The following is a 9788-nucleotide window of genomic DNA, read 5'->3' as shown; positions in this document are numbered from 1 at the left end:
AAAAAAGAATGGCAACGCCATCTCCTTCGATAAAATTTATTTCCAGACTGTCGTAGATGGCACACTGTCGAACAGAGAAGAACCGCCACAACTAACAGTGTTTCGCGGTCGTTCTTTCCAACTCCTCTTGTGCGCAAGAGTGTCTGCCAAACCGAAATGCCGAGTTGTTTTCTTTTTTACACACCTAATGTCTCTTTATTCACCCTAAACGGTGACAATAACCCTTTCGTATTTACTCTAAATTACACAGTCCTCTCAGACACTCCACACTTGTACAAAAGAAATGGTACACTCCACTGGGGCGAAAGGCAGCCCGCGTCAGACCCCGAACAACAGCGCTCGTTCGGGAGTCTGGGCACCCAAAAGCGATAAAAGTGGACACGTAATTAATGAAGATGCACCAGAAATGCGAGATTAGGTATTGGGACGGGTGAGGGAGGGAAACGATGCATAGAAAACCATGAACACAACATAACACTTACTCGCTAGGTGGTTTCTCTTTTTACACAGTACATCAGACACACAAGCCGCCATCTCTGGCAGAGGCGTTTTCTTTCGTCTTATTTTTTTGTGCGGCAATGCACGAGAGGCACTTGTAAAAAACATTCTGTTCCACTGCATTCATCCCTCGCTTTGCAGCGAGCTGGCAAGCAATAACTAACGAGCTGCTTCGCTAACATAGTAAACCTTAAACCTCAAAGCTGCATGGCTTTGGCAAGGATGTACAGCCCCATGCGAAGACTGAACTCTACCGACATTTGAGACCTCTTTGCTTGTCAGCTGCTCCCCAAAAAAGACGGTCGAAATTGGGTTAAAAAAGCTGCCACCAACGGCATATATAACTCTTCGTGTATTCGTAGCTGCAGTGTTGTTAGGGAACTCGTGCTTTACATTGGGGTAGACCACAAAGGAACTTGTTGCACAACGCATCACACAACAAAGGACAAAATAATCGGTGTGCAGTTAAAAGAATTCAGCTAAAAAACACATGAGTGCACCACTGTTAAAAGCACAATTTCGCTAAGTTGGAAATTGCGTGTCTTCTATCTTTTTTTTTTCCCTTACGCTTTGTGTCGTCGCACACATTCTCAAAAAGCTGCTTCAGCCTCTACAGCTTAACACCAACAAAATGTAAAGATCCGAGTACTGAAGATCAGTTTTAATTATTCACCGGTGCTAAAAGATGATTATTACACCGTCGAGATGCTGGAGAACAGGAAAATAAATTGCGAGCTGCCTTGCATATGAGTATATTAGGAGAGGAATGAGAAAATAAGGTGAAAGACTGGAATGATTACAAGCAGCACAACTTTTGACAATGATCGCCGTGTAAATTCTTATTAACAAAGCTGCCTTCCCGAAGGAATGCTAACACTTTTGTTTGCACGCACGCAATTGTGGAAAAGAAAACACCACTAAAACAGGTGCCAAACAGTGCGACATAAGCTGAAATTCATAATAGGTGCTTATGCAACACAACGACAAAATTGACCACGCACGTAAAGTGCGTTACTATAAATAAGCACGTTCTTTTAAAATACTGGATGAAAACTTGGTTTTGTTCTTTTTTAATTTATAATGGAGCAAGAGGTAAAAAAAGGTTGTAAAAAGATCAGCGACGCTAACCCACACTGCAGAAAATACTAATTTGGGTTTTTGTGTCTTATAAACATACAATTTTTTTCAATTTTGCTCAATCGCATGATGCTGAGCAGACACTTTAAGAGAAAAAGATGACAAACAAACTTGTGACACATTGGAGCTTAGTGGCGATCGATGCACTAAGCCATAAACAGAGTTTAGTCTCACTATGATACAGGGGAAATGGATGGCATAGCAACCGATACCGTGCAATATTCAAGAAAAATACAAATGATCTGTTGCTTCTGCACTAAAATCAGTCATACTTGACGGACTGCAGAAATCTGGATGTTTCAAGGTAGCTGACAAACGTGAAACATCTTTACTCTCACATGTGCAATTAATTCGATACAGCACGATGCAGATGTCCATGTTTTTCTCGAGCTTTACTCTTCAGTGTAAAACGTAAGCTAAGCTTACTGCTAAGTCAAGCACATGAACACACCCACTTACTGATGGAATTTTCAATGCACACTGCTATATCCAACCATGTAGTGCAGTGCGTGCAAAAAAATGCCTGCACTGTCTCACATTCAAGCATTTCAACAATCGAGTCTTCCAAACCATGTAAATTTTTTTTATATTCGTAACACTAACATCTCCGTTGAAACTGTTGAAACAGTAACAAGCTTTACATCAATAACAAACACAATGCAATCGTAGACACCGCTCAGAGCAGCTACCTTTAACAATCAAGAAATGTTTCCAGTTTTAAATGCTTCGCACTTAAAAACAAATTTGCCAAATGCACTGCGAAGTGACTCAAACAGTGACACAGTTAATGATACCTCCAATAAACTGGTGTCCAGCAGAATTCATAGTGGTAGCTCTACACCGAGCTCCTCCATACAACAAATCAAGTGTGCAGATTAACACCAAGATCTCCAAGTCTACAGCAGAGTCTAAGCTACCCCTCTTTTTTGAAGGTGTGGGCCAACTCCTTTTTTGTCTTCAAGCAAGCAGTCGACAAAACGCAGTGGGGGAGAGAAAAGGCAATGAGAAACATTGGGCAGCGACAGCGCATCCTTTACTGAGGTTCCTTTCCCCCCAGTAAATCAGTCCTAAGCTTCACGGATGACATAAATATTTACTCATGGTGAACATAATAATCGCGCTAAACACAAACTCATCATCACGACCTTACAATACCACCCTTAAACTCATTTCACAAACCCGCGGATCTCTCGCGCGCTTCCACTTGTGCACTCCACTGCTGGCTTGTGCTGTCCAAAATTTAATTTAGAAGAAAAAAACAAGTTCATTGGTTGCAGCTCAAGCAAGCAACAGCGGAGAGACAAGAACCTGGCACTGGGTCAGAGTTTGACGCACCTCGCGTGAGTCGCGCCTTGTGCGCTTGGGTCGCTTTTAGTGCCAGATCAGACTGAACTAAAATGAAGTTAGAGGAGGGTAGCAGCTGCAGAAAACCCTGCTGTGAAGGGCCCAACAATGCCGCGACATCACCGTAGACCAAACGTACACTGGACGTAGAAACCGTGCAAACGACGCCTGCTGCCGCAGAGTCGAGTCCAAAACACGCTGCACAGAACTAGTCGGTGAAGGGGTACAGTCCTTCGGCACGCCCCAGAAGGATCCGCTGAAGCGCCTTGTGGAACAGTCCATACCGTACGCGCAAGAATTGGTGGCTACACTAAAATAAAAGACTCTACACTGGGTGTGACAGAATGACAGCAATATGGAGGAAAGACGACACCCTGGAAATGGCAATCATCAGCTAAGTGACTCTTTACACACTGGCAAGCACCTGCGAAAGAGAAAGGAAAGAAAAGGGGGCGAGTGTCACTCGGGTGGCCAAAGCACTTTTATTTGTGCATCTCCAGTCACGTTGGAGATGCACCTGACTGGAGATGATTAATAACAAAAACATCCCATCACATCCCTACTTGAATCAGTAACCAAGTACAGAATGAACAGACAGCTATGAGATCTTATTTAAGAAAGGAAAGGAAAGGAAAGGAAAGGATTTTCATGCTGCATATGCGTTGCATGGCAGCATGAATCTTCTGGGACAAGGTACAAACAAGCCAGGGCATGCACTGCGTCGTTCTTTCCTGTTCAATATTTTCACTCTGAAACGTGCGTGCTGGTATGTGATCAACATTAACCAAACAGCCCAGTTGCCCATTCTTTTCTACAATTTCAGCTAAAGCTGACACCCCTCAGCCTTAAGATCTGTACAGACTTGAATGCATCAATTTGTCAGGGGAGGGGAGGGAGGGAGAGACAGCTCTTCCAGTAATCAAACTGATTAGACACTCCTCTCTTTGACCCCACACAATTTTCTCTGCCAAGCTGCGCCAGTGAAGAACCTGGGACCCTTACACGACGAATCTACCCTCCGACAAATCCACCCTCCACATCAATACAGAGCTTTGGGATAAAGCCCCAACCAACTCCGGCCTCGAAGGACAGCTGTGCTGTCAGCTGGCAGCACACACAAGGGCTGTCAGCACACCCGAGCTCAAGGCATCCTGGAAAGTGAATGCCTCTCTGAAGCTGTCCTCAATTTAATTAGTTTACTCTCTCTCTCTCTCTCTCTCTCTCTCTCTCTCTCTCTCTCTCTCTCTCTCTCTCTCTCTCTCTCTCTCTCTCTCTCTCTCTCTCTCTCTCTCTCTCTCTCTCTCTCTCTCTCTCTCTCTCTCTCTCTCTCTCTCTCTCTCTCTCTCTCTCTCTCTCTCTCGCGCAAGGAAACAAGCAAAATACAAAGTGGCCTTGCTCCTCACCTAGGCCCACCCTGTCGGCCCGCAGGCCACCACCATGAACCCTGGCACAACCCCCTCCCGGTCCCCCTCCTTTGGCGGTCACGTGTCCATGTTCCAGTTGTACCAGTCCTTGTGCTGCGGGGGCGAGTTCACCTGGCTGGAACTGCGAGGCGAGCTCTGGCTCAGGGGCCCGTTCAGCAGGCCCGACATGCCTGGGTGCAGCAGGCTCGGGGGGCTCTCCACTGGAACAGGGAACAACGGGGACCACGCTGGAACAACAGCCCTCCTCCAAAAAGTGCACCTCGTCACTTATGCAACCCTCAAAGGATTTGAGCTGCCAGTCAGGCTTAAGGGGGTCTCCATAAAAGGCCAGCTCAGTGAGAGTTGGTTCCATCAGGAAGCCGAGTTGTTGAATGAGATCATCCGAGCAACAGCACAAGCGGGGTTCTCCCCAGAAATTTATGAGGTGGACATTCTGGGAGCACGCGGGATGGGAAGATGTTTTGAATTTTAATCGTGAAGGTTCAACAACTCTGGCCAAATACCGCACATAGCTTTTTCTGACTTAAAAACAACTTGTTCAGACTCCTCCGCGTATACAGGCAGCAAGACGTGCCACCCACTGCCGCTGGGGTTGCTCTCACACAGTGGCCGTTTTTAGTTCCTCAGGCGCGCATTTCAAACGGGTCAGTCGGAGCAGTGGGGCCTACCGAACTTAATTTAAGCAGTGGGCAGTGAACCAGAGAGATGGGTGGTGAAGAGGAGCAGTGGGCGGAATTTCCACCGCCGCCCACCATGGGGAGAACTCTGAGCACAGGCCATTCTGATGGGGGGGGGGGCTGCATCATGTTCATGGCACTACGTAGCGGGGTGCCGAAATAGTCGGTGCGCCCCCTCCCCACTCACCGACGAGGGGCGAGGGCACCTTGCGGGTGCGCTTGACCAGGAGCCGCACGGTGTGGCCCCCCTGGCGGATGATGTTGATGGCGCTGGCGTGCGTCATGTTCTTGGTGTCGATGCCGTTCACCTCGAGGATCTGGTCGCCCACCTGCAGCTTGCCCGACAGCTGGGCGGGGCCCTGGTCGGCGATCCTCAGCACGAAAAGGGGCATGCTGTGGAACTCGCGGCCCCCCCGGATGCTGAAGCCAAAGCCCCGCACCCCCCGCTGCAGCTCCACGCTGTGGTACTCCCCGTCAGGACAGCCCCCGCCCCCACCGCCGACGACACCGGGGGCATCGCAGTTGCCCCGGCCGCCGCCAGCCCCCACGTCCTCCCCCTGCGTGGTCGTTGAGGAGGAGCAGGCGTCACGGTCACCATCATCATCATCAGCCTATCTACACTCCCTGCAGGGCAAAGGCCTCTCCCAAGGATCTCCAATTAACCCGGTCCTGTGCAAACTGCGACCAATCCATCTCCGCAGACTTCTTGATCGTATCTGCCCGCCTGACTTTCTGCCGCCCCCTGCCACGCTTGCCTTCTCTAAGGATCCGCTCTGTTACCCTTAATGACCAACGGTTATCTTGCCTTCGCGTTACATACCCTGCACACGCCCATTTCTTCTTCTTAGTTCATAGTCACAGTCATAGTCCCCATCAATTGGGGGTCCTCCACTTAGAAGTCTGGCTACTCTCATCAAACGTCAACCGGTCCCTTCTTTGCCCCATCAAGTGATTTGTTTCAGCCCTTAGCCCATCCACCTGCCCTGGAAAGCACTCTATAACCTGTGCACTCTACCATACGTCCAGGAGATTTGTTCTTTTAACCCACACCATTCACCTTCTACATCTGAACACGACACCGCCCACCTCTATGCCACCATGGCCCACTAAGTGCTGGCGGACATCTTGCTTTGTTTTACAGTCGGCAAGCTTAGCCTTCGTACTGGTTTTCAGCCACAGTGAGATGTAATAAAAGGCTCACACTGTGCTGCTGCTGCTGTTGTAAACCTTTTTCTCACGCCTGGTGATGCGGAAGTGGTCCCTCTTCGCAGGACACCACGTGAAAACCATGCCGTCTCAGCCCTAACTTACTGGGCTGCTGAACCTCTAGCAGAAGCACGCTCTTCAAATTGGCAAGATTCACAAGCATTAGATATGCTCAAAATCCGCCAAGCTTTGCTCACCAAGGTGCACCCACACAAACACAGAAGCTGACATACATAAAATAACACCAATAAAAAATATATTAGACTATTGTACAAACAAAACCGAAAAGACACTGCCCTGTTTTGCACCCAAAGTAATTGCACTTTAGTAGAAATGTACGCGACGAGAGGGAAGGCACCCTTTTTCTTGCCTTCTGATAAAGCCAGAATGGCAAGCACAAAAAATTAAAGCCGTTCCACTCATGAGAAAACTGTTGGAAGTGCAGAGCAGTGATTCGCCATAATGGGCTGTGGCGCCGTTATCCGCTCACAGGGAGAGGAAGAGCGTGATGGGTGGTGAACCCATCACACTCTTCCTCTCCCTGTCTCTCCCAATGAATTCAACGGAGGTTTGTCCAACGCATTTCAAATTTCCCGCCTTCGCAGTGCTTTTGCACCCCCTGCCTGAAACTGCACCAGTGAGAGTTCTGTTCTTTTTGTGCTTGCTTTTCCTCCCGCACGTGCTGGCATTGCACTGCCACTATATTTCGCTTACTGTTGTAAAAACCAACCCAACGAGCGTTCCTAACTAAATGAATGCGGGTGCTGGCGGGTAATCACGTATATTTTGCCTCAGATGTACTATCGGCCGGAAAAGTAACCGGACCACTGCTCAGGCAGCCGGAGCGGCTGCTGGGCCCTCATGCGATTGTTTGTCAAGCGTCAAGCACCCGGGCGAGGGCGAGGGGAAGTTTGGCGTCAAGCGTGGCACTCTCGTCATGAGCGAGCGCAGCGAGATAACAGCGCCGCGGTGCGCCCCAGCAGCCGCTCCGGCTGCCTGAGCAGTGGTCCGGTTACTTTTCCGGCCGATAGTACCTACAGCTTTCTTTGCGCTAAACAACAGGGAGATGTATGACGACCGCCAGTGGGTCACGAGTTTCGAGCAGTTATGACTATATAGACCGCTTGGCTTTCGAAGCCTCTGGGTTACGCCGCGACAACAGCCGCTACGACGGAACGCTGTGTGGCTTTCTACTTGGGTCCAGCGAGCGAGCTATGATCACAAGGCGAGCCCTTAAAGTCCTTTGCGCTCAAAAGGCAGGCAGGCAAGAGGCCTGGTGGCACAAGTATAGAGTGCAGAGTAAGAGAGAGAGACGACAGCAGACCTCGGCACAGCAGTGGCGTGGTCCAGATTGGAAGGAAGGGTCTGGAACCAGAGAGGCGCAGCTGCTGGCAAGTTGAGCACAGGGGTGCATGGGCTCTGCAGTGGCGACAGCGGCAGCGGCAGCAGCAGCAGTGGATGTGACAGTGCGAAGGAAGCCAGGGAGGGGAAGAGCAGAGAGGGAGAGAGGAGGAGAGAGAGGGAGAGATAAGGGAGCCGACAAGGAAAGTGTGCAGAAAGCGCTCGCATCCAGCGAAACCGACCAAAGGTTGGGAAAATGAAAGAAGGAAACCATGAACAAAGGTGCACGAACAGGTGATGGAGCAACTTCTATAGGCACCTATCCAATACCTTCTTGTTTGCTTCAATATACAAAAGTTTCAAATATTCACACTCCCTTAAATTTAGGCACAGGTACCGTCAAAAGTAATTAGAGCGCGGCCTTGCAAATTTATAGGAATTTCTTACAAAACTGCCTGGCTGCACTGTTGCGCGTTTAGAGAAGTCCTCCCTAATAAAAAGAGCTTCCTGTAAGCCGGTAATGGCTGTTATAAAGCCCGCAAAAAAGATATTTTGCGATTTTCATAAATCCTTGCTCCAATTACTTATTACCGCACCTGTACATCAATACTTCTAACCTACCAGCACTCTTCACTCATCACCACTGAGCTGCAAAAAAAGCATATGAAACAAATCTGCCATTTTGTGAAAGCAGCTCAACTCACCCTTTGTGAGACGGACGCGTTACTTGACGTGTCATCTGAAATGGGGAAAAAAAAAAAAAAAAAAAAAGGATCAATGTTCAATGTTACGCGGGCCACCATGAAGTTCAACCTTTTCAAGAAAGCTAATAATCATTGTCTGCCCTATAGCAAGTACAACTTCTCTTAATTCGGGCTTTCCCAGTGCTTCCGAAACAATTGAATGTAGCAACTCTTCGGTGGGCTCCAACAACTTCAGGGCTTTCACAGCAATTCAAAGCCGTCTCAACTAGTTGATGCTTTCCCCAATGTTTTTAAAACTTATCACGAAAAGAGCAAGGCAGAAAGTGCAGTACAACAACTGCTTTGTCACACTATTCCTTGAACAACCAAGCACAGATCTACATCACTCCGCAACACGTGCACACACTCTGCTAATAGTAAACCGTGACCCGAACACACTCGCAATGCATCACAGCACGGCTGTTAACAAAAAATACTGAACACAAAAAAAGATGAGGCAAACTGCATTCCAATGCTCATACTCACACCTCATGAAAACCACGCAAACAATGCACCCCAGACCCATACTAGCAAGTGATAAGGACTTCCCCACAGCTGATGCCCAACGAAAGCAACCACCACAGCTACCGAACACTTCATCACAGCACAAAGGCATGGACTTGCACTGCCCACACAAGAAAAAACAGACAGGCGGACCAGAGCGGCAGCACGCACCCAGCGGAGGCCCGATGGTGAGGACGACGGAGAGGCCGGAGACCTTGATGAGGTTGACGATCTCCCCGTGGTGCATGTCTAGGATGCTGATGCCGTTGACAGCCAGGATGCGGTCCCCGACGTGCAGCTGGCCGCAGCGCTCCGCGGGGCTGTTCTCAATGATGCGGCCTGGGGAAGAGGGGGAGGAGGAGGAACGGCAAGCAGCCAATCAGCCACCACCAGCAACCACGACTGCCACCACCACTCGCAAAACTGCCATTACGCTAATGTTTAACATCCTTTCTTTGTACCCACATTCTCCTACTGCACCCCGCCCCTCACTTCTCTGTCAGCCCCTTGGTAACCGTCCGGTCCCAAGAGACTACGGTAGCTGGTACAGTAGAACCCCGCTGTTACGTTCCCGGGTGGTGCGTTTTCCTGGCTGTTACGTTGTTTTTGGCCGGTCCCGGCATACCTCCCAGTGAATCCAATGTATTGAGAACCCCGCCGTTACGTCGCAAGTGTAGGACTGTTCCCGCGTGTTACGTTGTGAATTGGCGGTCGGAGCTGGCCATGGAGAGCGACCATGTTGGCTTTTTCCGCTGCTTAGCCTGGCTTGGCTATAGGCTTAGCCGCAAATGTCGCCGGGGACTTGTTTTCAGTTGTCGCCTGCCTGTTTTCTTGGCTTAGACTCATTGTCATCGTCATTGTTGTCATCGTCACCGTCAATTGCCATCGCCATCGCCAACCAGTGCAACTCGTGT

The 9788-nt window shown here is 49.2% G+C and overlaps 1 protein-coding gene across 6 annotated transcripts in view; it reads right to left on the bottom strand.

The window, feature by feature from the left end:
* Magi (membrane associated guanylate kinase, WW and PDZ domain containing protein magi) overlaps positions 1-9788 on the bottom strand; it is a 50837-nt gene continuing 41049 nt past the window's right edge. For 5 of the 6 annotated variants that reach the window (XM_077683321.1, XM_077683325.1, XM_077683323.1 and 2 more), the window contains 5 exons: positions 9046-9213; positions 8332-8366; positions 5268-5637; positions 4383-4603; positions 1-3403 (listed from right to left, as the gene is read on the bottom strand). In XM_077683321.1, coding sequence (XP_077539447.1) covers positions 4461-4603; positions 5268-5637; positions 8332-8366; positions 9046-9213 — 716 coding nt within the window. In that variant the 3' untranslated portion in view covers positions 1-3403; positions 4383-4460. Of the gene's footprint in view, positions 3404-4382; positions 4604-5267; positions 5638-7610; positions 7706-8331; positions 8367-9045; positions 9214-9788 lie in introns of those variants that run through there. The other variant, XM_077683326.1, reaches the window with a different exon arrangement.

This window comes from Haemaphysalis longicornis, unplaced genomic scaffold (assembly GCF_048455015.1).
Source record: "Haemaphysalis longicornis isolate Haplotype H1 unplaced genomic scaffold, Haemaphysalis longicornis Haplotype H1 scaffold_9, whole genome shotgun sequence".
In the NCBI taxonomy this organism is placed as follows: domain Eukaryota; kingdom Metazoa; phylum Arthropoda; class Arachnida; order Ixodida; family Ixodidae; genus Haemaphysalis; species Haemaphysalis longicornis.
The sequence above is the reverse complement of the archived record's forward strand: the minus strand, read 5'-3'. Positions and strand labels throughout refer to the sequence as shown.